The sequence below is a fragment of the Varanus komodoensis genome, unplaced genomic scaffold, assembly GCF_004798865.1.
Source record: "Varanus komodoensis strain SLA01 unplaced genomic scaffold, ASM479886v1 scaffold30, whole genome shotgun sequence".
In the NCBI taxonomy this organism is placed as follows: Eukaryota; Metazoa; Chordata; class Lepidosauria; order Squamata; family Varanidae; genus Varanus; species Varanus komodoensis.
Genome location: NW_025335762.1, coordinates 12988120 through 13013051, shown reverse-complemented (window position 1 = coordinate 13013051; position 24932 = coordinate 12988120). Strand labels below are relative to the sequence as shown.

General features: G+C 44.5%; 1 protein-coding gene across 1 annotated transcript in view; it reads right to left on the bottom strand.

Moving 5' to 3' along the window:
• The window catches only part of DCPS (decapping enzyme, scavenger), a 48100-nt gene that overhangs the window by 11896 nt on the left and 11272 nt on the right, over positions 1-24932 (bottom strand). Inside the window, exons 3-4 of the mRNA XM_044437432.1 lie at positions 6555-6700; positions 3530-3643 (exon numbers count right to left, since the gene is read on the bottom strand). Of these exons, the coding sequence (XP_044293367.1) occupies positions 3530-3643; positions 6555-6700 (260 nt within the window). The remainder of the gene's footprint in view (positions 1-3529; positions 3644-6554; positions 6701-24932) is intronic.

Below are 24932 nucleotides of genomic sequence, written 5' to 3'. Positions count from 1 at the left end.
TTTTCAGATCCTGAAAGAGCCATTTAATTATATTTAAAACATTCATAGCTTGTCTTTCTAATGCAAGGCAGTTTATATATAATTCAAAATAAAAACAATCCATTGACTTCTTTCCAGTAGAGATTTGGTAGTCCCAGTGGTGACGTCATTCAAGCACCAATGTATTTTATTTGCACTTGCTTTGAGGGGCACAAGCAAGTGTTTCATTTGTTTTGGTGATGGTCTTTTGGTGTGTTCTTGCGCTTATCACTACATAGTGAATACTTTTTTAATGGTGTGTTGTGCTGGTTTATATGGGTTCTTAGCTGCCCTGGGCTCCTTGCAAGGAAGACCGGATATAAATAAAAAGAAAAATAATAATGAATCATCACAAAAATAATTTAAAATAGATGAAAACCTTAACAGAGCTAAGAGCCAGCAGTCAGTGCAAAGGGTGGTGATACACTATTTCGCAGCATCATGTTCATCTCGGTGTACATAGATTTTAAAAGCCTGGGAACTAAGGGTGGCATCATAGACACATTTCGGCAGGAAAAAAAAATATCCCACAGACAGCAGGGCCAGCTGACTGAGGAATGTCAGAGCTATAGGGCTTTTCCCTGCCTAGGATTGTACTTATGTCTGTATTTTTGCAAAAGACTGGCATCCTTCCTTACCCATTGATGGGATGTCCCTGATTCAAATTTGTTCATTGTCCCACAGACGAACACTTTTTTATCCCATGGCTGTCATCCATGAAACCGGGAAAACAAAGGGACTGCATTGTTGATTCTGAAACTACAGAGCAGTGCTCTTATGTGGTTCTCTGGGTAAAACTTTTGCAGTCGTGTAGCTAACAACAACCCATCCCTGTGTGTGCACAACTTTCTAGATTGTGTCCATCCCCTGTTAGACCCACTTCTGCTCTCTGCCCAACTTGCAATCCTATTTTTCCCAGGCAAACAGCTACTGAGAAGGTAAGTTGAGATGATCCGGCCAGAAAATGATCAAGACAAAGAATTAATGGCATGGTCCCAGCAGCAACACATTAAAAAGGCAGACTTTCAATGCAATTTTGTGGCTGTAGTGCTTCTGGTTAACAGAAAGAAAACAGATTTATACTCCTGATGTTGAGGTTAGATTTTACAAGCTAGAAATTAAAAAGCACCTTTAAACCTCAGGACTATTTTGAGTTTTTGCTTTAAAGGTCATGTTCTGCTCAGGAAAGCATGATGAAAAGCACAATATTGATACATGAAAATATGAACCAGAAATACTACCAAAGTCTTCTTATGCCTTTGCTCTCCCACACGTAAGTCTTTCAAAACCATCAATAAGGAACAGAAGGTACTTGATTATAAATAGAAGCAGCTATAAAGAGGTAGATTCGAAGATGGAGAGAAACCACGAAGAAAACCACTTAGCTTGTCTTCACTTTTAAACCTCAGTGGTTGTGAAGGGGAATGGTCATAAAGTAAGGAAGGATTGCTCTGCTATAAAAGACCAAACATGCGGTGACTTGCTCCATCACAGAATAAAGGTGGTATATGATCCTGGTTACTTTTTCTGACCAAGCAATATTCAGTGCAATGTCTAGGCACACTTATTTAGCTTTATCATGCACCTTTTTCAAAACAGGCAGCTGATGCTTCTTGTGCCAAGTGCTTATACGCCATCTGCCCTTTTACATGAAATCGTAAAGCAAGTGAGAAGCTCTCAGACTTTCTGGGGACTAGGATCATTAATCTGGGCAAGCAGAACAGTTGCTGTCAGGTTAATTTACACCCAAATATGCAGATTATGAAAGCAAGTTTTTTTTATAAAATCCAAACACAAGTTGGTGCAAAATGAACACAACAGTATCTTTGTTCATTTGTCCAAATATGCAACTGGAATTGTCACCTTTTTAGCCCTTGGGTTCATTACAGAGACAGACACCAGCAGATGAAAATGCAGCATATCTGGTACTATCTCAACATGTATTTATATTCAAAAGAGCTATTATCGGAAAAGGTACTCTTGGGTGTCTCATGTTATTGCTGATATAGTACTGTTGTGAAAGCGTTGGGCAAGGAATGTGCACAGCTTGGAGCCAATGCATACCAGTGTGTACTCCAGAGACAGAAAGGTGAAGCAAGCAAGATAAATGCAAAACTACACCTCCTCCAACATTTCCCAGTTGAAATAAAGAAACTTTTGTGCTTCTCGGATTCCTGTTCTCATACCACAACTTAAGAATGTAAGAAGAGCTGTGCTGGATCAGACGGAGGCATATCTAGCCCAGCATTCTGCTCACACAGTGGCCAACCAGATATCACCAGGAGATGCATGAGAAGGACATGAGTGCAACAACTCTCCCCACCCATGCTCCACAGCAGCATGTGTGCATGGACCTACTGCCTCTGATGCTGATGGCAGAATTTAGCCATCAGGACCTGCACCCACTGACAGTCTCATCCTCCAGGAATGGGTGTAGTCCCCTTTGACGACTGTCCAAAGAGTGACCATCACTTCACCTTGAGGAAGTGATGTCCATAGTTTAACTGTGTGCTAAGTAAAGAACTTCCTTTTATCGGTCCTGCTCAGCTTCACGGGATAATCCTGAAGTTCCAGTTTCCTGAGAGATCCACTGTAACCATGCCATGCATAGTTCTATGGACCCCCATCACGTCTCCCCTCCGATTCCTTCTAAGCTAAACTTGTTGTAGCCCATAGGGGAGTTGTGTCAGGCCCCGATTTAGCATTAAGTACAAACCTCCCTGGTGATTTGCCAGGGAGCTGAGAGCTGTTTTCAATAAATAGGGACTTTTGGAATGTAAGCTAACTGGAGGTGAAGAACAGCATTTAAGGGCATGCGAAACCCATGTAATGTTGCCCAGTGCTTTATTAGGAAGCAAAGAAGGATGTTAGAGTGCTGGAAACTTTTATTTCTGAGGAAGTGCTGTAAAGGGGAGAGTAATCGCAGCTGCATAGTTCTGCAAAAGAGTTCCGCAAAAAATCTCAAAAAACAAATTTTAAAAGGAATTTAAAATGATACCACATGAGGCCAACTATTTGATTGTCAGTTGGCATCCAAGCAGCAAACAAGGAAATGCACCAGGTGACTTGGTTCCTAGGACTCTATTGCATAGTGTCGGGAATAATCAAAAGCATTCATTTGGGAGAAGCATATAATTGCTTTATCCATTTGTTATGTTTAAAATGTTTTCTCTTTATTTCCAAACCTACCATGTGATGCAAAGCACTCAGGCAATAGGCGCAGATGAAGAAAGGAAGAATGTTGTGGGAACACAATGCTTAGCAAAAAATCAGGGATAGAGTTAGGCAACAGTGGAAGAAAAGTGCCTTCAGGAAGGTTTCATGACCAAAAAAGTTTGGGAACCGCTGATCTAACAGGTCATGGTGGGTGGGGATGAAGGGAGTTGTAGTCCTGACACATTTGGTGGGTGTCAGATTGGGGGAAAGCTGTGCTAGACTATGTTCTGGGCTAAGATATGGTCCTTCCCACAGTTACTTTTAAAATTGCAGTGTCTTAAAAGGATGAACTGACCTGCTTTTGATTCCATTTAAAATCTGGAATGAGAACAAATCCATTAACAGGATCCATGTTTTCATAGATTATTCGATCTGCCTCAGCCTTCTTCTCCAAGATGTTGTATACCCACTGAAAAACATAAATTAATCGCTTTAGGAAACAACAAGCAAATGAAGCCCCTAGCAAACAGTTATCAAAATGAAATAAAGCATCTCTCTAACCCAAGCGGAATTTATTTGCTTTTGCTATTTGCCCATGGAAACCTCATTGCAGGTCCTCACATATAAAACCTGCATTTGGATTCATGAGAGAGCCAAATGATTTCACAGCTAATAAGGTTTACAGTTATTTATCCATAAAACAATCAAACATTATGGGTCAGGGCCTGTCTCGATCTCTTAGGGGAAAGAGGGAATTATTCCCTTATGTGCATCTTTGCCAGATGAATTAGAGGGTATACAGGTCTTTACTAACAAGCATTATGCATCTGCCATCTCTGAAAGCAGAACAATCCATTTAGCAGATTCGTCAACAGTTTGTTTCTGGAGAACAATTGCACAAGAATTGCATAAGGGGGGCTGGAAAGAATTTTCCTTCAAATTGATCTGCTGAAGCAGAACTGCTTAAATATAGCTGTGGGTCAAGGGAAAAATAAGCGGTAATTTGTGAAGAAACATAGATGGTAAGGTAGGTGGCACGTACAGAGCCTCCTCTCATCCTTTGCTGGTGTAAAAAAACGGCACAGGCAGTCAACTGCAGCCAATGAGGACCTGCCAAATCATATGCCAGGTTGACGGGCATGTCGCCAGTAAGAACCTTTGAATTAAAGAGTGGCGGTTTTGCAGGAACCTATGGAGGAGGTTCCCTGATGCTTCAATGCATGAGTCCCTGCTCTGGACTGAACCTCCTTAGCAGTCTCAGATGGCAGTAGTAATATTACCCCTTCTCTGTGCTTGACACAACTAGGGATGGGAGAGAATGGAATTTGGTCAGCATTTTTAAGCATACCAACCTAATTTGCACTTCCTTGCCTAACACATGGATTAGAACAGTTACCCTTTGGGCTGTGCATTTTTCTAATTTTGCAAGGTAGTTCTCAGTTCAACTTAAGCACCTATAAATAAACAGGAGAGTACACAGTTTCCTCCCAACGCCTCCCTTCCCTTCCCAGCATGTTTCCCTAGGTTGAAATTTAGAGCGAATTTATTGGAGTTTATCCTCTGTAAACAGTAAATCATCACCTCAACAATCAGGGTGTATCTTTATGTCAACATGTTAATGTTATAAGGACTTGATTTCTGGCACTCTATGGGACAGTGCCTGACTATCTGAGTGCTTCAGGCAGCACAAGCCGAAGATCAAATATCACTGAGAGAAACACCAAAAGCTGCTAAGCTTGGCTGTCTCAAGTCTCTTGCCACATGTTGATTTTTCAGTTAAAGGCATTCTCCCACAGATGACTCCTGCGTCTAATGTTTTAGTGGGTGAAATATCTCTGTACACATCCAGTGATGAGAAACACAGAGAGGCTGCTTCCTCCCACAACTCAAGAGTGAGATGCAAGTGCAGGATCTCACAGGGCAATGTGGCTTCCAAGAGCGATCATCTGCGCCTTGTGGAAGCATAGCAGAAGCTACTCAGCACGCTGTGTGTGCGTGAAGCACACCTCTTCAGCCAGTGTTTCTTGCACTCCTGAAACCTCTGAACCTCTTCCAAGCCGGCTGGTATTTCTTGTGAGCATGTGTGGGTGCTGCTGTTTTGGCTAAATAAAGCTCCACATGCAGAGAATGAGTTTTCTGTCAATGCACAGCAGGGGTGCAGAACCCTGCAGCCCCCAAGGACGCCTTGATGTTCCCACAGCCCCTGTATTCCCCTCCCCTACCTGTTCTCTTTCCTCCGTCTCTCTGAGATCCTGAATACACACCACTTTTTCCCAGCTGCTGCTAGGGGTCCTGAACAAGCCATCTGTACCAGGACCCTGGGACAAGTGCGTATGTCTGTGCTTATGGGCATGGATGGGTACATCTGTATGTTCTGTGTCTATGAGTATATACATGCAGGTGGCCTCTGACTTGCAAGCCAGAATCATGTGTGGCTGTCAGGACCAACAGGCTGAGCACCAGTGGCGGACAGGATGTCCAGATGAAACGGCCAGTGCATGAGACTTCTGCGAAAAGAAGAGCTCATGCAGCGGGCTCTGCTTCCCCTATCCTTCTACCACAAACAGGATGTGTGTGTGTGTGTGTGTGTGTGTGTGTGTGTGTGTTGCTTTCTTGCTCAGTTTTCCCTTCTTCAGCCCCCAGACCAAACCCACTCTCTCAAGAAGATTTTGATCTCAGCCTTTAGTTCTCATTCCAACTGAAATGATGCCAAAGACAACAGTTCTGACACTTACATCTGAGTAGATACTGCATCGGATTTTGCACAGGACTGTAATATAAGTGTAATATACTGCTGAGGATGCAGAGGCCACTTTAAATGTAGGAAATTGTAGTCGGGCAAAACAGCCTTCCTGCTGCATACTGAGTGTCCCCAAAAGCTGGATGAAATTACATCCCACCAAAGTGGGTGGGGAGGGGAGCTAAACCATTTGTTAAATCTTGTTAAGTCCTCATAATTATCCATCCAAACAACTGAGTCACAAAAGCCCGTCTGAGAAGACACAGAGAAAGGCCTGTCTGTTAAAATCAGCTAAATGTCCCTAAAAAGACCTTGGCCTAAATCCAAAAAGCTGCACGATCCATTTTGTACTCCCCCAGTGGAGCCTGGACCTGTGAGTCTTGAGTCTCACCTCCGCCCCGCTGCCGTGCCAGGTACTTGCCCTTTGCCAGACCCATTCCGAACCCGAGAGGAGCTTCATAAGCAGTTTGTCATCAGGCACGGGGAGACCAGGGGAGTGCTGGGGCTGGGGCCATCATTCATAGCAGATAAAAATTCTCGAAAATTCAACTGGGCATGCGGCAAGGTTTTGGGTGTGCCTATGATAACTCTTTGGATCCCAGCCATGGACTGTACTGGAACCGGTTGCTACATTCCATACCTGTATGCTGAAACTCTGAGACTGGATAAATGGGAGGGTAATGTTTTTGTAATCCTCTCCAGTCTCCTGGATGAGATACACTTCCTGACGCAAATATTTCTGAAGGTGTTTCTCTGTTGCTGGGTACACCACGGTTGTTTTTATCTCTGGAATTGCAAAAACAGAAACGTGGCATTATCATCCAAGAAGAGCATCGCCAAAACTATTCCTCCAGTGTCCTCCTTGATTTCCAAGGACTGTTTTCAGTGATATTCTCAGAATGGCTACTTCACATGGAAAGCAGATGGTGTGGTGGACATGAAAACCCTCTTCCAATTAGGGGTAGAGGACTGCAATAAATGATATCAATTGATCAGAGGAATTGTATAAGCTGCAAACAAACCACAAGCGTAAAAAGCATTTAAAAGGACATTTTGGAGAGCATCTATCAATAAGGACTCATTCCTGGAAGCAAGGAACCAGATGTTGAAGATGAGGAACTGCTGCTGTGCCCTTAAGGTTTTTGGCTCATGGCAGTGGTGTGGAAGCTTTCTCATCCTGAAGGCTGAACCCCACGTCAGATAAGTTCATGGGGGTCACATCCCACTGGTGAGGGAAACCAAATAATACCAGTGTCTTTTAATATAAAGCTGTTACTCCCTGTAACTGTATGTTAGAAAAAGGCGTTTCAACCTTTTAGAATGGAGGAAAAAGTAACAAATCTAGGAAACCACCAAAATATCAGTAGATGGGAGGAAACCTACAGGAACCGAAGAAGGCTGATTTTGTCCTGCAAAAGCCTGACTGAGGTTCTGCACCATGACTTGTGCTATCACCTGTGCTATTTAACATCATCATGAAACTGCTGGCCAAATTTCCCCAGAGATTTGAGATGCCAAGATCTGAAATGCTTTTTTGTAACCATTAAGCTTTTAAAAGGCTGTGTTAGCTACTTTGGCTATCTTTTTATAAAAAGCAGAGTAGAAAACATTATGATACATGTGAATAATATTAATCATGTATCCATTACATAATGTACAGCCAAAAACATGTGCGAAAACATGCACTAGGCTTCTAAGAACTGCCTGTCCAGAGCAATGAAACCATGTCCATCATAAAGCAGACCCGAAGAGGAGGACATCCAAGATGAAGGTTTCCTCCTCCCCAGAATCTAAAGAATGCCTTCATTGAAAACTAATTATGCAGATGTTCCCAGGACAAGACGGGTGGGGAAAGAAAACTGGTGGAAATTCTTCTTCGACACATTTCTTTGCCAGTCACAATAAACAGAACAGAACTGCAGTGCAATCTGGTCCTATAGAGCCACTTCCAGGGGAGAAGATTCTCCAGTGCAAGTTGGATAAACAGCAATACAAACATGGGCCAGAGAGAAAACATTCGGGCCTGTTAAAACTCAAATCAAATCCCTAACAGCAGAAGAGGATGTGGAAATGGGCACATCCAGCAGTCGGTCAGTCTAGATTTGCAAAGGCCCCTTTCCGTTTTGTTTTATTCTGGACTTGGTTCAAGTTTTCCTGGTGGGACTCCAGCTCTGGTACTCAAGAAGCAAAGCATCTGTAATAAAAGCAAGGGGATAGCTATAGGAGCAGATTGTTTCAATACTCTTTTCGCTTCGTGGGGCATTTTGCAAATTGCTGGCACAGCACAACGCCAGTATACAATAAGGCCATCATTCATTAGGACTCCACAGTGGTCTCCACAGCTCAGCTGTTCCAGGACCTAAGGCACACTAGATTAGCTTGGCCACGCTATCTAATACCTCCCCTCCATTCATGCCATTGCTGGCCAGCATTAGTTACCTAGCAGGAGACTTGTGGACATCAGCCCGAGAAGTCTTTGCTGCCATTGCTTAGTATGTAAAGGGCATCTTGCCTGACTCTGGGAGCCCTTGATGATGAGTGACTGATAAGAATCTTTTGACCTTAGCTACGGAGTCAAGTCACTTGACAGAGTCAAGTATGAAGCAAGACTGGGCACCAGTTCTTAATTTGTGTCATTGAGCCAATAACAAAACTTGTGTTGATACAGCTAACATTCCTTGACCACTTAAAAAAAGAAAAACAGTGCCAAAGAGAAATGACGACAGGATTTTGCGTTAGAAAGTTGTGGGAAAGGATGTCTTGTTTTAATGTTTCTCTGCAGAATTCTCTGCAGCAGTGGGAGAAAAGTCTGGCCTTTCTCGAATGGCCACAAGGCATTTGGCAAGATGCTGTTTTCTTGCGTCTTAACGAAAACCTATGATGTTGGTTGATTTTAACACTTTGGGAGCAATTAACTTGAGCCTCCCTATCCAAGGTGGTTGCTGTTACTGGCTAAAGCTAATCCTCATAATAACAATGGAAGCCTAAGACATGTGCTAGACACGTGTTGGCAATATGTGTGAGATACATAAATATTCAGCAGTGCAAAAAGTTTTTTATCTTCAGTTTCTTCTCACCTGTTATATAGGAGCCATTTAAGCTTCAGGAAAAGCCTCAGTCCCTTTTGGTACATTCAGCCCTGGCAAAATCTGTACAGCCGTTTGAAGCACAATGAAGTCCACAAGCTGGATCATTTGAGGAAAGTGCTTAGATTTAGAAGACTTTGTCTGTGACTGCACTCAGGAAATCTCCCAGTAGTAAACTACAGATCCACTGCTGATCACTATGAGTTTGCTACCGCACTTATTCCAGACCATGTAAAAGCACTGTGTCAACAGATGGCCTCCAAGTTTCCTGTGCTTGGAGGTGGCATCAAAGGGCCGTCCTGGAGTTCAAGAACAATTCATGACTGGTCACGTGTCGGGACACCATCCAGCTATCCCCATGTACAAGCCATTAGAAATCAATTTGATGCCTATGTTGGCTCTTCAAAGGTTCAGAGGGTAACAAGGATGACAGGAAACAATGCCATATGAGGAGAGATTGAAAGAACTGGGCATGTTTAGCCTCAAGAAGAGAAGGCTGAGGGGCTGCAAGTACTTGAAAGGTTATCACAAAGAGGAAAGCCAGGATTTCTTTTAACGATCATCCCAGAATGCAGGACATGGAATAATGGGCTCAAGTTACAGGAAGCCCGATTCCAGCTAGTGATCAGGATAAACTTCCTGACTATTAGATTGATGACAATGACCTTAGGAGGTGGTTGGCTCTCCCACACTAGATGCATTCAAGCTGTAATTGGACAGCCATCTGAGAGGGATGGCTTAACTGGAATCCAGCTTTCCTGCGCTTGCTGGACTTCTTCCCCATGCTCAGTCCTGACAAGGAAGTGAACTGAGCTGGGATCTTTGAAATATGGAGTCCTGCGCTGAGCAGGGAGGTCAGACCAATGGCCCTCTGGCCCCTTCCAACTGTACTATTCTATGATTCTGAATGGGGCATTTGTGTAGTGCCGTTATGAAATACATGAAATTCCTCCCTACAGTGTCCAGGGCCGCTCTCGGTAAACGCAACATCAAAGAAGTGAAATATTACAGAAAGCACAGGGCCACCTACTAGAACTCCGCTTAGATTAATATAGCTAAGAAGAAGTCTGGGGAATGGCAGCCACAGCAAGCTGATGAATGTTCTCAGAATATCTGGAAAATATTCATAGCAGGTTTACACTAGGTAATATAAAAATCAGAGTCTGTTTAACTGGAGATTAAAATTCTTGGCATGTGCTTTCCATAGAAAGGCAATGTAAGCTTTTACTTCTTGCGTCTTATTGTTCTGACCTCAGGAGGAATAAGCCAACTAAAACATTAAACCCACAAAGAATTAAGGCGGATGGGGATGATATCCTATATAAGCTCTTCTAAGTTGGAGGTTTCAGAAGCCCAGGATGGAGAGGGGGAAGGGCTATAGATTGAAACGCAGTGCAAAGAAATCCCTCTCCCTCGCCCCCTCTATGCTCAAAACATACACAGATGCACGAGCAAGCCATCCAGCTCATCTTGACACAAAGGCAGGGGGTGGCTCTCTTCATTCCAAATAATCAATCAGAGAATTTTGTATGAAACAGGTTTTCCCACCTCCTGGAAACTCAGAAGTGTTTCTTTTCAAGCAGCTGGTATAGCGAACAATGTCACTATGGTCACTCTTGGCCAGCTGTGGGCAAATTTGTGACCTGAACACAAAGGCTGTGGAGCTTTACCATCTTCCACTGAAGGCAGCCCTTGCTCTCCAGTCTTGTCATGCCACCCTTATTTGTTTGGTCTGCAGCTTGGCAGAGCAGAAGGTGAGGGAGCGGCAGATGGCAACCCTGGAAGGGAAGAGGATTAGATGGCAGAAGTTGCAACTATCAGGAATTTAAAGGGCTTCTTCACCCATCACTCAGGTTACAGGAGGCTACGGTTAGGCACCAAACCCATATTGACATGGGAGGTTCCAGGCAACCTGCCACTGGGATACATGTGCCCACTAGAGACGTGTTATTTACCCATGCCATTTTATAGCACCGGGGGAGGTGTGCACATGAGCCAGACACCCGTGTGCAAGGAATGCCCAGTTCTTTTAAAGCATTCTTACTGGAGATTTCCAAGCATGTGCTCGACGTCACTCGTGCCAGGGGTGTGGAACCCCTTTCAGCTTAAGGTCAGGGTTCAATTTCAGAGGTTCTCTCAGCAAACACTGTGAATTTGGAAGCATTCTGCCAACCTGCCATTTTGGCCACTTTCGTGGGCCATTTTTGGGCATTTTGGACAGATTTTGCTTGCCTTCCCCAGTCACCCCTTCCAGGGTCTGGCAGAAGCACCGAGGCTCTGCGGGTATCAGGGGCTCCATCCCAGCCATGGGTGGGGCTGAAGGTCGAAAGGGCTCTGGCATGAGCGGAGGGGCCAAATGCCCAGAATTCCAACACAATGTAGTGCAAGGCTCTTGCTGTCAGTGGACAAGTCTCAGTAGGGGCATTTCAAGCTTTTCATAATGGAACTGGGCAAATTGTGAAAACCCAGGAAACCACTGACCATTTGGTCTGGGCTGGAAAGGGAGGAAACAGCAACCATCTCATGACTGGGAAAGCGGGCTGCCCACCAGGCAGAGCAGAGTGGGACTCCAGGCTCAGCTCCTCTGACTGATTTCCAAATGGGCCACTCTCATAGCTATTTCCAATGGTCACAGTAAAAGGTGGCTCCATTTTGGAAGAAAAGGGTCACACACATCCTTTGACCAATTTCCAATCCTTTCTACAAATACCCCTCAGTAGCTTTTCCCAGAAGCTCTGTGAGATGGTTGCCCAGATACCTACCGCCTTCTTGCCCCTTTAGTCTCCTGATCTTTAGCTTGTTTTCCTCCAACTCCAAATATTCCTGTCTCTTCTCCATCCTATGTGTTGGACTAAAATTACCATCACTCTTATGTGTGATGGGAGTTGTAGTCCAGTGTGTCTGCAGAGCACCAGGTACAGAAAGGCTGGCCTAGACCCTGTACAGCATTTCCTCTGCAGTCTTCTCTCCTAGACAGCCCAGCCAAGTACAAAAAGTAAACATTTCAGAAGGGGCTCTATGTGGTTATCAACTGTAAGTGTCTATGTATAATGTCTTACTAAACTAATAACAATTTGTTTGAAAAGCGGGACTTTGTGGCTTCCATCCATCTAGCACAGAGCAAGCCTGTCCTGCCAAAACCGAGATTGATGGAATGCACAGGAAAACCCTGATAACATGAAACACACACAAAACCCAAACACATGAAGTTGATCCAGTTCCCACCATCCGTGTGTTCACAGAAGAGTGTCCCAGCTGTTGCTTAAGGATTTGGGGGAGGAGTGGGGTAAAGTTGAGGCTTCGGCAAGGGGCGGCATAGAAATGTTATAATAATAATAATAATAATAATAATAATAATAATAATAATAGTCACCAGGAAAAGCTAAACCAGGCTCCCATGCTTGCAAAGCAGATTTCATGCAGGGGAACAAGGAAGAAGAATAATTTGCAAACAGAATGCCAATTGGAGGAATGCAAACACATGTCTCATAGGTGGGACAATTCAACTGCTCTTGCCTAGGAGGGGTGGATGGAGGAGATGGAGGCAGCACCTGAACCTCCAGTAGAACTAACTTTATTTGCGCTCACTTTCAGTACAACAGAATGAGGTTATAGAATGGAATATACCCTGCAGCCAAAGGTCCATAAAGTTTAGAGTTGCTGTTGTTGCTTTAAACACTCTTCTATCAAATTTCTTTCCAGCAGGATACTAATAAACAATGAGAGTACAGAATGAATCTTCTTGCTGTGCTATGTTTCTTTGCTTGTGGAAAGGCTTTAAAACAAAAATATTTTAATGTTAACACGGGGGACCATTTAAAAACATCATCTGGAATGTAACTTGAAGTTGCACAAGCCATTCTACCACCTGCATTGTGTAGACGGGGACAAATTCTTGCTTCTGGCTCAATCTTATATGTCTGGTAAAGAAAGAACCTGATTCAAATCTCCGTTCAGCCATCCAACTTACTGGGTGACCATGGACCAGACTGATACTGACAATCATTGTACCATCTTTACCGTGTTAGAAAACTTTGGTTTGACTTGGAGGCAGAGGATATGATTAAAAAAATCTAAGGAGGTGAAAGAGTTCTCATCCAGACAGTTGGCCACCCAAAGTAGCAGAGCCAGCAAATCCGCTTTTATATGACTCACCGCTTCAAATGCTTACAGGCACACATACCAAGAGGAAAATTGGCACTCTGAGGTCTGCCATGTCTGGGCAGCTCTCAGTGGTACGGGTTGCAGCTTCATGTCATCTAACGTATATTTAGATCATGAGACGCCCGTGAGCAAACTGGAACAAGTACAGTGCAGAATCCTGCACAAATATTACGGAGAATCAAGTCAGACGTACTGCTTGGTTTGATGATGGCTTTTCTAAAAGTTATCATCATCACCACCGCAAGAACCTCTCAGGACCACTCGTCCACATGCATGGGTCAAGCCAGAGGAGGAGGAAAAAGCTGTTCTAACAAAGCCCATGTCCAGTCAAGAACTTTTCATATGAGCCTCATGGTCAGTCAAAGCTAACCACAGACACAGCCAATTATAGAAATTGGAGACAGTTTCGTAACCACTATGCGGACTTCCCACACACCCATGTCCAAATACAGCTTTAAAAACAACAACAACCTGCAGCTGTAACAGTCCAGAGAACTGCATATGTAAGAAGCACAGCTAGGTGGTTTGATCATTCGGGACTAGCCATCCTGGTGCCAGGGCCAGTGGGTGATCTGGAGCTTGGCTTTATGCCTGACTTAAACTGTAAGCCTGAGAACAAGGCTCTGATTAGACAGCAGTTATGGATAGATGGAATTCCCTAAGAGCAACCTGGGCCACTTAGACCACCTTCTTTCTGCAGGTTTAACAACTGCGGTTCCATCACGGAGGTCTGAAGGTGTGAGTAGGCCGTTCATTCTTGGCAACTGAACCTGACTCATGTTGAGTCTTGTTCTGATCTGCTATTGGAACCAGATGTGCTACATGTTTGGATTCTGGATCAGTTCAAACCTCAATGAAGTCATTTATTATGTTGTCCATTCTTCTTACCTGGGCAGTGTGCCTATTCTCACAAGCAGTCTGTGTGGAAAGATAGATACCCACTCGCCCCAGGGGAGCCCCAGAGGAGCCAAGGCATTTCATGCTTGAGTTGCGACTGAATCTCTCCAATCCTAGTCCAACATCCCAACTCTGCCTTCCCTACCTGGAGACCTTGAGGCATGATGGACAACAACTCACATCATACTCAGCCAGCATAGCCAACAGCGGACAGATGGACAGAACTGATTTCACCATCTCCCTTAATACTAGAACTCAGGGTTTCCCAGTGAAATTAAGTTCTAGAGCAAAAAAAATACCAAACTTAACAAGTTTATGAAATTGGATGCTTTGAGGTTCCTCAAAACCTTCTCAACAGTCAGACCTTGTGTGGAATACTGTGTTCATGTTTAAAGTGCTGTACTTAGGGAAGGAGAGAGACAAACTGGATAGAAGTTCAGAGAAGTTCAGACCAATGGAGATGGTCAGTGATATGGAAAATAAGTTCTACAAGGAAAGATGGAAAGAATGAAGCACAGTATGTCTGGTGAACACTGAAGCACTCTCCAAATACATAAAGGATTGTTACGCAGAGGGGGACCAAGATTTGTTCTCTGCTGCCCCAGACGGTAGGACTAGTTTTAATGAGCTTGGGTTATAGTACGGTAGATTTTGGTTGAGCATTTGCAAAAGCTCTGATAGGAAGAGCTGGATGGCAAAGGAAGCAATGACCTAGAAAGGGGTGTCAGCAGGAGACAGTCAAAAAGTCAATTTGTTGGGGATGTTCCACCTCTGAATTCCCTGCATCAAGCAGGTTGTTGGACCATGATTTCCAAAGATCCATAATGACAGACAAGCCTTTCCAAAATACAGTTTCCTCACATACAACTGCAATGAGTAACAGAAAGGTTGTTGTCTCCAACAAAGACTGGGAGGATCTGTCTAGATTCTAACAGAACAGAAGACATAGTTTGCTCCCGTTTATTAATATCTGGATGTAGGTTTGTGCCCTACCATATTTGCATCCAGGTATATTCAAAGCATTTAAAAAAAACATGCTCAAGGTCACAGCCGCCAGCAATACAGCGGACCTCTTGATGAAGCTTACTGAAGTACGCATCCCATCAGCCTGATGCTGGAGAGAAGGAAAACCAAGATCAGTATTTTAGGATGCAACAGCATACCTAGGAGACAGGATGATGTCAGACGAAGCCAATGGGAGTAGTGTATACCTATTTAGGACCAAAGCGGTAGCTCTGGCTTTTAAGCAGAACCTCTTTTAGCAGTGTAAATATGTCTACAATTTCTGTACAATAATTACCTTGTATGCGCATCCCAGTTTTGGGTTCTTGGAGCTCCTTGGAGTAAGAACAGGCTGGTATGTATACTGGGATTCGACATGAACACGAAAGTCAGTGCAGAAAAGGGGTGGCGACTAGTGACCTTTGGCCCACGAATTCCCCAGTCCTGCACCATGAGCTATGCTGGCTACGGCTGATGCGAGCTGTAAGCCAAAATCTTTCGAGGGCCACAGGTCATCCGCCCCTGCTGCAGTAGATGGGATTGGCATTCTTAATTTCTGTACTGTTTATCTTTGGAGAGCTGAATGTATGTTGAAAAAGATTAATTTAGCCCAGCACTGTCCACCAACTAGACTTCTCTGGGAAATCCGTACACAGAACATGGGCCATTCACTATTCATGAGTCATTCTCTGATCATGTTTGTTTTGGGGTTCTTTATTTATATCCTTCCTTTTTTCCTCTTACAAGCAACCCAAGCTCGTTTATATAATCCCTCTTACTCTTTAGACAACATTGCAACCCTCCAGTTTCACTCCTGTGTCTAAACAGCACTTTTTGGAAACTTTTTAAAGTAGGGAAAATGCAATATTTATTGTAAAAGTTAAAGGAAGTGCTGTTTTACTTATTCATTCTGCCATTCCACGATACCATGGTACCACTAGAGGTTACACTAGAGAAAAAGCAGGAAAAATGCGCTGTACATGTAGTGCTTGAATTTCAAATGTGTGAAGATGCTGAAACTAGATACACTAGACTTACAGCTGATAAACAGCCTTGTGCAGAAAAGCTCGAAAGGCACTGTAATGCACAGGCTGAGTTCAGGACTTACATGCACCTAGGTGCGGGAGGGGGGCTTGTGGCCCTTCAGATATTGTCAGACACCAATTCCTACCATCCCTGATCACTGCTATTGAAGCTGCAGGGAACTGGGCTTCCACAAGGCTACTAGTTCCTTAGTCCATCCCAATCTGCCATTTTGCAACTGGTTTCAATCCTAAACTGCCAATGGATTGTGAGATTCTGTCCAAGCAACAAATACACAAAAAGTTAGTGCCTGCAAGCCAAACGTGTGTCCATTCCAACCCTAGAATAAGGCATTGGAGGCACTGGACTCAGTAAATCAGCTTCAACTGAGAAATTCATGTTTGTTTGTTTGTTTTTTTAAGAAAAGCAAGCTTGTAGTCCTTATGGCTACGAAGTTTAAGACTACTCCATTTCTCTCTCTTTTCTTCCCATCCCTTTTTCCTTCTGTATTGTGTCTATTCAGATAGTAAAGCTGCGGGGCAGAGGCTATCTTATTTTAGTGACAGAAAAATAGAATCGTGGCATGCTCTCATGCAAACTTTTGGCTGAAAAGTAGGATTAAAAAAATAAATAAAATACTATGCTGGAAAGAGTCCGGGCAATAGAAGCCTTGACATCGAGCTGAGGTTGATGGAAATAGGATTTTCAGCAGCGGCAGAGCTTCTATGCTCCTGACCTCTCCTTGTAACAAGAAGCAAAATCCATTACGCAATACAGGGGAAACCTGGCACAAATGCTTTAATCTGCGTAGCTCATGCAGATCACAGAATCCAGCTGGTGATGCTGTACTGCTTGGCACGGCACGGCACGGCACATCATTCTGAAATTGTGCATGGAGCAGAATGTATACAAAGGCCGCAGCTGTGATGTGGCGTTTGCTGCACACGGAATGTACTGTAGCGATATTGCTTTCTGGATGCGCCACACAGGCAGCGCGCTGGTTGTACAGAAGCCGTAGAGACGGTCTGCATGCCACGCTGCTGCCGTTGCAAAGCTACTGACGGAAGCGGAGGGGTTCCCCGGCCACCACGGTAGCGTCCCACAGCAGCAATGGGGAGATCGAGGGGCAAAGGCCAAGCAGCCGCCCGAGTGGAAGGAAAGGGGCAGGGCTCCTGGCAGTGGCCCAGCTCCCCAAAGCTGGATGGCGATGTGATGCAGCCAGGACAACAATGCCTGAACAAGAGGGGCTCACGCCCTGCACCCCATCCTTTCCCCTGCTCCTGCACATGGAGGCTTCACCTCCTTGACTGACACCGCTGCTGCAAGTCCTCTTGGCAGAAAAAGTTAAGATGATGTATCCACTCGTTTTATAACTTTAATTATAGCTGCAGGCACTGAACTATGCTGGCTGATTTGGTATTTTTGGCAGTGCTGGTAGTGGGTGGCGTGGGAGAAAAACAGCAACAGTTGGTGGACAAGAAGGGAAAGGGCTCTACAGGAGGAGAGCTTTGGGAAGAGATTCAGTATTTGTTGAAGGAGAATGACACACGAACTGCTGTAGCTATTCCTACCCGATACCCAGCCAAGGTCTGAATTTCCAAAACGCTCATCTCGCTTCTCGCCTGATCTTTCCAGCTGGCAAGGACTGTATACTCTTAAGCCACAGGCAAACAGAAAATCTCAAATTCTGCTGAAATTTCCAAAACCACCATTCCCCACCCCAGGGCAGAGCATTTGACATTTCTCCTCGCTTTACTCTCATTGTGCAAATGGCCTGCATCTGAGAGCACATTTCTGAACAGGTCAAAATTCTGTGCCTTGGAAGAAGGGAAGTCCAGCACACTATATCATGCAGAGACACAAACAGAGGGCTCCTGAGAAGGTGGGCCACTGTGCATTTTGCATGGAAAGGCAGGGCAAGGGAAGGCAGCAAGGCTAGAACAGTGATTCATACAGAGACGCAATGAGTAGCCTCCTCTAAGGCTAGGTGCTTTAGCACAGTGGTCTCCCATGATTCCATTCCTTGCAGCACATAAGTACATCTTTCAAGGCACTCAGTTTTGAAATCAGTGCCCCAGTGGCTAATACCTACACAATCTGTTTCCAGAGAGACTGAGCATCCAGGGGACACAACTTTTGGCAGGAGTTGTAGGCCAAGACAGCTAACGTGCCACCAGCTGCTACCCTATTTGAAAGTATCCTCTATTTGAAGGGCTGTCAGAACACAATCCTCAGTTTGAAAGACCACCCAGCCCAAGGCTGTCTCAAAGGAAAAACACCATAGGAAGGGCACGGGCAATCCAGCTATGGTGGCTGGGTGCCCATTTACACAGGGAAGCCCTCCATGTATCAAGCAGTTGTGGTCAACCTCAGCTTAAAGAAAAAAGCACCCTAGGAAGCGGAGAGCAGGAGGGGTCCTGCAGACGCCCACCACAAGTTTGTATGTGGGCAGCAGACACATGGGTTCCCTAGTCTCTGTCCTCCCACCGTGGTGACCTGGACTATATTTCATTTTAAATTCTAGCCATTGCTTCTAAGTATGGCTCTATAAGAGTAAGCTAGCATATACCAAATCTGTGTCTTCCCTCATACCCTTTTTTGGTGATACATTTCCTCTTTTTTTCAGTGGTACACAAGAGGCCACTCTTCTGAACATTGGGTTTAAGTAGTGTGGAACCACATCAGGAAAGCTGATGGCTTTCCCTTAGGTAGGTACTGCCTAGGAAGATTTAGATGCTTCTCCAAGCCAAGAATTTGTAAGTGTACAATCAAATGTTCAAATTACATGCAGCTGTGTGCAGCTGCTTACATAAACCACTGTAATGGGATTCCAACATATGCCCGGGCTTGACTTTTGAAGAGCATTAACCACCCGGTGTTTCTCCTGGATGCACAGGGAAACTAGATTAGATGGAAATTGGGTCTGCTGTTCGCAAAACATCATGCTATCATAATAAGAAAGTAGACAGGCCCTGGAAGCTGGCCTGAAAGGAACCAGATGTTAAAAGAGAAAAATGGACTAACGCAGTTTAAATATTATTAAGAACCATGCTGCTTAATGGATCCGACATTTACTGATGGATCATGCGGTGTCAGGCTGGTGGAATATATATCATTCTATGACTGGTGGCAGACTTTGCTTGCCTCTTGCTCCAGATGGGCCCCTAGTTCGTGCTCAGGTAGCGTTTTGGAGCACTCCCTTTGTCCCGGAACTTCTTTTCAAATAGGAAATTGGTGAAGAGGCATGAGTGACTAGAAGCCCACTTAGACTAGCAAGTGTTCCCGGGAAATCCATTTATACCAATTTTCCAAATGGGTTGAAAGAATATTGGATGTTTGCCTTTACGAACCATACATATGGATTTGCAGTAGTTGAGCTCCGCTGACCCTGTTTAAGATCAAGTTTGATTTAAAGTAAGAATTAAGACAGCACAGGGTTATAAATGTTAAACAGTGGTGCTTCCATTGGATTGCCTTGCTATATTTTATAGCTTGGGCATCGCTAATGGATAGGCTGAAGGCAGGGGGCAATGTGGGAGGGAGGGAGGAAGCATGCGAGCATGATAAAGGAATCCATAGCCGTCTGTCTAAGCGCCATCCTTGCTCAGAGCCATATTTCACGGCATGAAGTACACCAGGGTCAAAGTTTACATGGAAACTTTGCTGGGGTCGGGGAGCAACACCTGGCCTATCCTGGCTTACTGTATGTAGCTCCATTCTTTGTAGAAAAGCAACATGGGGCCACACTGCCGGAGCTGAGCTATGGAATACACAAAAACTCAGCAGAGCCAGAAAAGCTGCTGATGCTCAGACAAGTTCCTGAGAGAGCAGGAAGCCTATCTGGAACCGGCCAACAGGCAGCCTGGGTGGCCAGGGCCAGTCTGCAGCCCGAGAATATTTCCCTGCCCTGGACGTTGCTCCCCGGCCTAAATTCTGTTGGGTTACAAGAGGCAGGCATACGCACAGCCGAAGGCTTCCAGTTCCACCCCAGCTGTTAATCTAATTCATCTTATCCCAACGTGGTCTCCTCGAGATGTTTTTGGCTTTAGCTCTTTCGTGGAATTTCCAAAATTGGTCCCAGGAGAGGCTGACGCCTCCTCTCTGGTTGAACCTGAAGGACCTTTCAAAGTCAAGAACTTGCCGCACAAAAATACTACTAGAAAGTTTTATTATCTTGTGTGCAAGAGGTTAATACCATTAAGAGATCATAGCAAAGAGCCACGTGACGTGTAATACACCTTCTTTATCCTGATTGTTTAACAGTTAAATTACAGAGGCAGCTTACTTCTTTTACTTATTTTGGGTGACAAAGGATACTTGGTTTCTAGTTTTGGAACACAAGGATTATATACAGGGTTGCTTTGGAAAACAAGGAAATTGACGTGCTCTCCTTACCTACGGATCATAGTGACCATGCACGTCCCTTAACATTTTTACCTGTTGAAACACAAATCCTCCTCTTAACCTTTTTCTTGACAGCTCCCATCAGCCCCAGCCAGAATGGCCAATGATCAGGACTCCTGGGAGTTGGAGTCCAAAACCTGTGGAAGATACCAGGTTGGAAAAGGCTGTTCTAATCCCTATAGGATGGACCTCCACCTGACACGATTTCAATCCTAGGTTCGTAGCATGATGCTGGCCAAACTTCTCTTTCATCTCCTGCAGTTCCATGTGCTTGGCTGGGGAACAAGGGAAGATACCATGTCTCTGCTTCAGCCCCAGAACACTCCTGCATTGTGGGTCTCTTCTCACAGCCCTGCGCTAAAGCCATCACTGACACCAAGGGAGAATGAGATGGGAATTCCCCAGAAGCAGCTCCAGGCTCAGTACCATACATTTCTTAACATTTCCGGCACAAGTCACCACTTTCTAGGCTTAAGTGCTCAGTCAAGCATCAATAAAAAGCAAAGCGGACATGTGTCATCGCAGTGCGTTCTGCATTCTGATCTACTCTGGAGCACTGAACTGAACCAGCATTTAGGGGTCAGAACTACAGAACCAAGAGGTGTGTGAATCAATTTTTCTGCTTTCAGAAAGCAGAAAAGCAGCAATTTTTCAGCTTTTGTGGAATGGCTATAGCTCAGCAAGCACATGTGTAATGCACAAAGGTCACAAGTTCAATCCTAGGCACCTTGAGGTAGGCCTTGGAAACTTCTGTGCCTAAAACCTTGGTGATTCAACTGGCTATCAAAGTGGACAATTAGGAGCAGATGGAGCATCTTACTCTTAGCATAAGTCAGCTTTCCATGCTTGTAACAATCAAAACTAATTTAGACATGTTGCACAATTTATGTGGATGGCCTCTGCTAAAAAGTGTTTTCTCCCGGAGTAAATGTGGAACTATGCTCTAAGAGAGCAGCAAGTTTGGGAGCTTTCCAGAAGGCAGTGGCACTCAATTAGCTCCTTGGGGCTGCCAGATTCCTAAATCCAGGCGGACTTTGGTCTGCCTGCGCTTTCATTCTTGGGCCAGTGGTCTGAGCAATCAAAGAACATGAAACTGGTATGTTAACTTGGAGGGGTCTTGTTTCAGATCAAAGCACAAGTCACCCCAGTTGCTAGCCCTGTGACACCCATCAGCCCAGTTTAATCCACCATCTGTCTCCCTGAGCGAGCCTTACATCAGATATGTTAGGTGTAAATCTGATGCAAATGCTAAATGGAGCTCCCTTATAGAAAACATTTGCATGCGAAGAATACTTCCTGCCGATTTCAGGAATCATCCTGCCTAAGCCTTGGAAGCTAAGCAGGGTTCGGTCTGGTTGAAATCTGGAGGGGTAACTTAATGTTGTGAACCGCCCAGAGAGCTTCGGCTACGGGTGATACAGAAATGTAATGAGAAGAATAATCCAGAGTTGATTTGGACAGCACAGCAAGAAGGCTGCCCATCTGTCTGTATGATGCTCGCTGTTCAGGTGATGTCTGAATTCAGCAACTGTGGGTGAGAAACACAGTGACCCCACTGCATACATTTCATCTCCCTGTTGTCATATATTTATCTTCTGCAGGTAATTGATTTCACAGCAGGCACTTAGATTTGCCAAGACATTGCAACAGCAAATCCCCAGCAGAAATATTTACAAAGGCTTACTTCATTTTGATTTCAAAGAGGAAGAGCCCACCTACTAAGTCTGCAAGCTGTTTCTACAAAGGTGTAAGCCTTGAAGCAGAAGGGCACCTTCAAAATAACTTGGCAGCCAAGAGAATCATCAGCATACCTGTTTTGCTGAGGATTTTTATATAGGAAGTACTAGAACAGGAATCACCAATAAATGTTCCCTTCCTCTTGTGTGGGGTGCAGTGGAGAAGGCAGAAGTAGGCAGGTCTGAGATTTAATAGCGGAGCAGTTGCTAAGCCCAACTGTACACCCTCAAACCCATTTTTAAAACAAATCTCCTTGCCTTCTTCAGCAATTCCCATGAGCTATCTCCATACCCTAGAAATCAACTCCTTGTGGGAATATGACTCGGCAGCAGCAAGCCAAGGAGCAACTGCGTGTGGAAACACAGACTGGCAGGTGGCACTCCATGCACTTCAAGAAGTCTCTTTCCCAATTCATCTCTCCCGTACTGCACAGTCAGTGAAGAAGCAAGTGATTAAGCTCCATTGATTTCCAAAGGCAGCAGCAATCTATAATAAATCTTGGGGAAGCCAGGAGAGAAAGCTGCAGGAGTCAAGTCAAGAAGAAATCCATGCGGCAACCTTGGAGGCTCTACTCCGGGAGCCTGGCAGCTGGCACCTTTAGGACTCCTGTTTTTCCAAAAGTAAATTTGTTCTCTCTTTTCAAGGAATTTAATATCTGGAATGAGCCCACACTGTCAAAAGTGGCTAGAGGCTCAACAGAGCCTTGCCCTGGCTGAGTTCATTATTTACTCTGCTTGCACACTTTCCTGCCTGAAATTTTAATTAGAGGTTTTTAACATCAAAAGCCAAAGAGATTACAGGCCGTCCCATAAGTCATCCATATTCTAGTTTGTTTAGCTTTGGAAGAGGCAGCCTAGGCTCTGAAGTGATGTCTGAGCAAGAGCTTTGGAGACAGGCTGCAGAAGAAAGGCAGAGGGCTCACCTGACGCTAATTCACAAATGACAGCCTTTGCAGACAGGATGCTGCGCATGTGGTGGGTGTCTATTCAGACAATAAAACGTGCATGTGCAGCTCCATATCCAAAGCAACCTCATCAGTTTGAACAGCCTTGGGAGAAAGCTGGAATGCCTGGATAATCAACTATTTGGATGAAAGGGGATGCCATGAGATCTCGCCATGTAGATAAATACTCATGAAGACAAGCAATTGCCACCAGTTCAATGGTTTGTGTGTGTTTGAGAGATAGAGAAGAGTTCTTGATTGCAATATTTATACGAGCTCCCCAGATGTGATCCTATGCTGGAATGCATCATGGATCCGAGTGTGAGTGAAAGGGTGGGGGAAGTCACATATGCAAAAAAACTTACATATGTTAGGCCAAATAACTGACAGAAACTTTGGACACTGCCTGAGGGTTAATATATGCTTCTCCCCTATTCCAAAACAGGGGATCTGACATTTTTTCCCTTTTAAGTTCCTCCAATCTTAGAACAGCTGCACTCAGAGGCCAGCTGCAGGAACATCCTGTAACGATCGATCACGTAACCTGCAGAAGCGATTCGGAATGTCTGCATTCTCCTTCTCTCCCACCTTGTCTTGCAACTCTGAACATGGGACTTCCTCATTCACGCATCATTTGCCCTTCCCTCCTGCTTTCTGTACCATCTTCCCTGCCAGTCTGTGAGCCGCCCCGAGGCTTTGGTGAATGGGGCGGCATAGAAGTCTCCCAAATAAATAAATAAATAAATAAATAAAATCTCAAAAGCTTGTACATTTTTTTGCAATTTTAGGGTTGGCCTAATAAAGGTATTATACTAATAGGGATTTTGGAATGTTTCTTAAGTTTTGTGCTGGAGAGTTTTGTTTAGGTATGCCTTCATAGGACTTTTCCTGCTAAATGCCCCCAACATTTATTACAGATTACAGCTTGCAAAAATTATTTTCTTTGTTTAGAAGTTTTTATAAAGGAAGAGAATAATAATGGGAGGAGATGAGTGATGGGAGGGGCTTCAGATGGAAAGTGGGTAGCTGCTTTCAGTGAATCCACTTCGGCCATGCATAGCAGAGGAAGGCTTTAAATCCTGCTCTGGCTCCCCAAGCCAAGAAAGTATAATTTTATAGTTTTAATTTTGTGGAAGAAGATAGTTTTATTCCTTTTTTCCAAACACAGAGAGCACAAATTGCTCTCTCGTGCTCGAAGGACAAGTTTGATCTAGCAACAGCAGCAGTACTGATAGCGCACGCAAGAGGCGACTGGAAGAAAAAAGGAAATGCACTGCACACAAACACATGCTAAAGCTATTAAAAATTAAAGCGACACTTTATGGCCTCTTAATGGCTTAGTTATACATGTTAGCTTATGTAAGCTCAGAGGAGACAAACCTTGAAAGGAACATTAACTAGACAATAAAGTAAGTAAGTGTTTCAGACATGCCTCTGAGGGATGCTGGCGAAGAAGCGAGGGGAACGATGCTGCTAGAATGTGCAACTCTCAAATGTTGTCAAAAGGAAGCGGGTGTTATGCTTCAAACAGGGGGCTTGGCAGCTTAGGACTGACGCATTTTCCATTTCTAACATATTTGTTGTTGTTCTTTCTGGTTCAGCTGCAGCTGGAGTAGTTTTCGTTTTGGTTCAGGCCTTCTAAGGGTTGCATAATTGGAACGACACACCTGAACTGGTTCCATTTTGCTTTTCACCCCTAGTTGAGCACTGCAGGTGTCAGGCAGTACACAGAATTGGTATTCTAATTGGTATTCTATTTCCC